The sequence below is a fragment of the Uranotaenia lowii genome, chromosome 2 (genome assembly GCF_029784155.1).
Source record: "Uranotaenia lowii strain MFRU-FL chromosome 2, ASM2978415v1, whole genome shotgun sequence".
Classification (NCBI taxonomy): domain Eukaryota; kingdom Metazoa; phylum Arthropoda; class Insecta; order Diptera; family Culicidae; genus Uranotaenia; species Uranotaenia lowii.
The window spans coordinates 212,136,182-212,138,540 of record NC_073692.1 but is presented as its reverse complement, the minus strand read 5'-3'; the positions used below and the strand labels follow the sequence as shown (position 1 = coordinate 212,138,540).

At 46.1% G+C, this 2,359-nt stretch overlaps 1 protein-coding gene across 1 annotated transcript; it reads right to left on the bottom strand.

Moving 5' to 3' along the window:
- Positions 1–1,019: 1,019 nt before the first annotated feature.
- Positions 1,020–2,039, bottom strand: LOC129742301 (uncharacterized). Its single transcript, XM_055734183.1, has one exon. The coding sequence runs from the start codon at positions 2,037–2,039 to the stop codon at positions 1,020–1,022; it is 1,020 nt and encodes a 339-aa protein (XP_055590158.1).
- Positions 2,040–2,359: the final 320 nt, after the last annotated feature.

Here is a 2,359-nt window from a genome sequence, read left to right as displayed (position 1 = left end):
CGAGATCATTCGATCTTTGGCCCAGGAAGATGCTCCGATTTTCGGTCGTTCGTTTGTTAACCAAGACCTATGGCTCAGAAAGGTTATTTAGTAAGTAGGTACATGTAGATGACAAAGTGAGTGGGTTTTGATGGGTTTAATTTTTCTTGTTTGGTTTGATGTTCGGAGATCCAAGAAAGGCTTTTGAAACATTTTTGGAATACACCGGTCATCAATTGTAATAATTGATCGATGAATTATGACAACTTTGTTTCGATTTCTAATATGTATAAATGTTGATGAAAAAAATAATCGGGCCAGAGGTTCACGGAATATAATAAAAAGGAAAAATTTACCGAGTAACTGGGTTTTCAACCCTTCTTTCGAGGTAAATTTTACCTTTTTTAATTTACCTAGCGAATTGAACCTTTTTTCTATTCACTTCAAAAAGGGGGGATTTGTTTTCATTTAGCAATAAGTTACATTCTACCGGTTTCCTATTCAATTTCTAAAAGGGTATTGGTATTTGTTGCGTGTGGACTGTATTTGCGGATGCTTGGGAACTACCACTGATTGGGAAAAATGCCCGCTCCCCTCGTGGGATTGGGCCTCAAGAGACAACCACGCATGGTTGTCTCATCAGTGGAGGCAGATCATTCCGATGCTGCCTGGCGGCCAAGACTTCTCGATGACCTCGTCCTTACGAGATCGTACTCTTTCGGAAATGGCTCTGAAAAGAGCCGATTAATTTCAGCGGCTGGATTCGGGACGAGCAGATGCCGGAGCGAGCACAGAAAACACAAACTTTTAGCACTTCATATTTCTTTCTTTATTTTTCTCTTTACTTATCACTTTCACTTTTCTCTAAGATGTTACAAGTTTGGTGGTTGAATGCGAACTGACTTCAGGCGCATCGAAGAAAGCGCCCTTAAATAGGCTAGCGAGAAGCACACAATCACGTGCTTGCGCTAGATGGAACCTCCTAGAACTTTCTATAGCGAGAGCAGCCGTGTTGCTCATTCCGTTTGGTTCTCTCGCGGTTATTCATCGTCGCTCTCTCTTTCTTCAGTCGACTCGTCGGACTGAACATCATCCCCCCCAGAAGATGATGTGTCTTCGCTGGATATTCGGCATCTCTCCAGGACTGAGATACGCTCTTTCAAAAATCCAATTGTGTCTGCGTATGTTGGCAACTCCCCATTCCTCACGGTGAACTCCCACAGCTTTCTGGTCTCGTCATCCAATCCACGGGACATCAGGTACACCACCATGTATTCCGCTACGTTGGCAAAAGAATGGCCCAAGAATTTGAGGTTTTCGTAGTGTCCATCGAAAGTCTCCACCAAAGACCTCAGCTCACTAAAGGATTCGTGGCATAATTTTTTGGCACTTAGCAAGCCTGCTAGATGCCGGTCGATCAACCGTCGCTGGTCAGAGAATCGCTCGTCGAGAAGCTGCCATGCTCGTGCGTAGTTGCCGTCGGTGATAGTTTTGGCGTCTATCAATCCAGCGGCATCTCCAATTAAGGCCTTCTCCAAGTGGTACAGTTTGATGCGGTCTGGCTCGTTGCTTTTGTCGACCACATCCTGGAACATCACCTTAAACTTCTCCCATTGCTCGTACCTTCCGTCAAATGTTGGTATGGCTCGAGGAAGCGAAGGTTGGACGATCAAAGCAGGCTGGTTGTTGGTTGACTGATGCTGCAGGGCTGGCGTTAGTTTTTCGAGCCAACCTTCGAGCACCATCGACGCTCCTTCATACAGGTCCACGAAGTCAAAATAATCGTCGTCATGCTCTTCACGCTCGGCTGGTGAGACCAGTTGGATGACCTCATTGAAAAGCATCTTGAAATCTGTGTAGGAACTCTCCACGCCTCGCTGGTACACTTTGATTTGAGCTGGGGTCAGCTCAGCGTTGTCATCTTCCGCTTTCTTCAAATGAGTCAGGATCCTTTGAACATTCCGTTTTGCAATTCCATGGTTGTGGATAAGCAACTCAAGTGTGTCTTTTCCTCTCGGTGAATCCGGGCTCCCTTTCACCGGTGTTCTTTTGGGTGGCATTTTATTCACTTTGCTAAATTCACTGTTTTCTCGATAAATGTCCGCTTTGATATTCACTTTATTGCTCCTTTTCTGTGCTCCACTCACGACATTCTGCTGTCCGATCCAGTATCAAAAGACGGGCGTTTTCCGTCTGGAGGTGCCGGCTTCTTCATCCGGTTCGAAGGACCATTGTTGCGTGTGGACTGTATTTGCGGATGCTTGGGAACTACCACTGATTGGGAAAAATGCCCGCTCTCCTCGTGGGATTGGGCCTCAAGAGACAACCACGCATGGTTGTCTCATCAGTGGAGGCAGATCATTCCGATGCTGCCTGGCGG

Coding starts and splice junctions, on each gene's coding strand:
- LOC129742301 (XM_055734183.1), bottom strand. CDS start 2,039: ATGCCACCCAAAAGAACACCGGTGAAAGGGAGCCCGGATTCACCGAGA.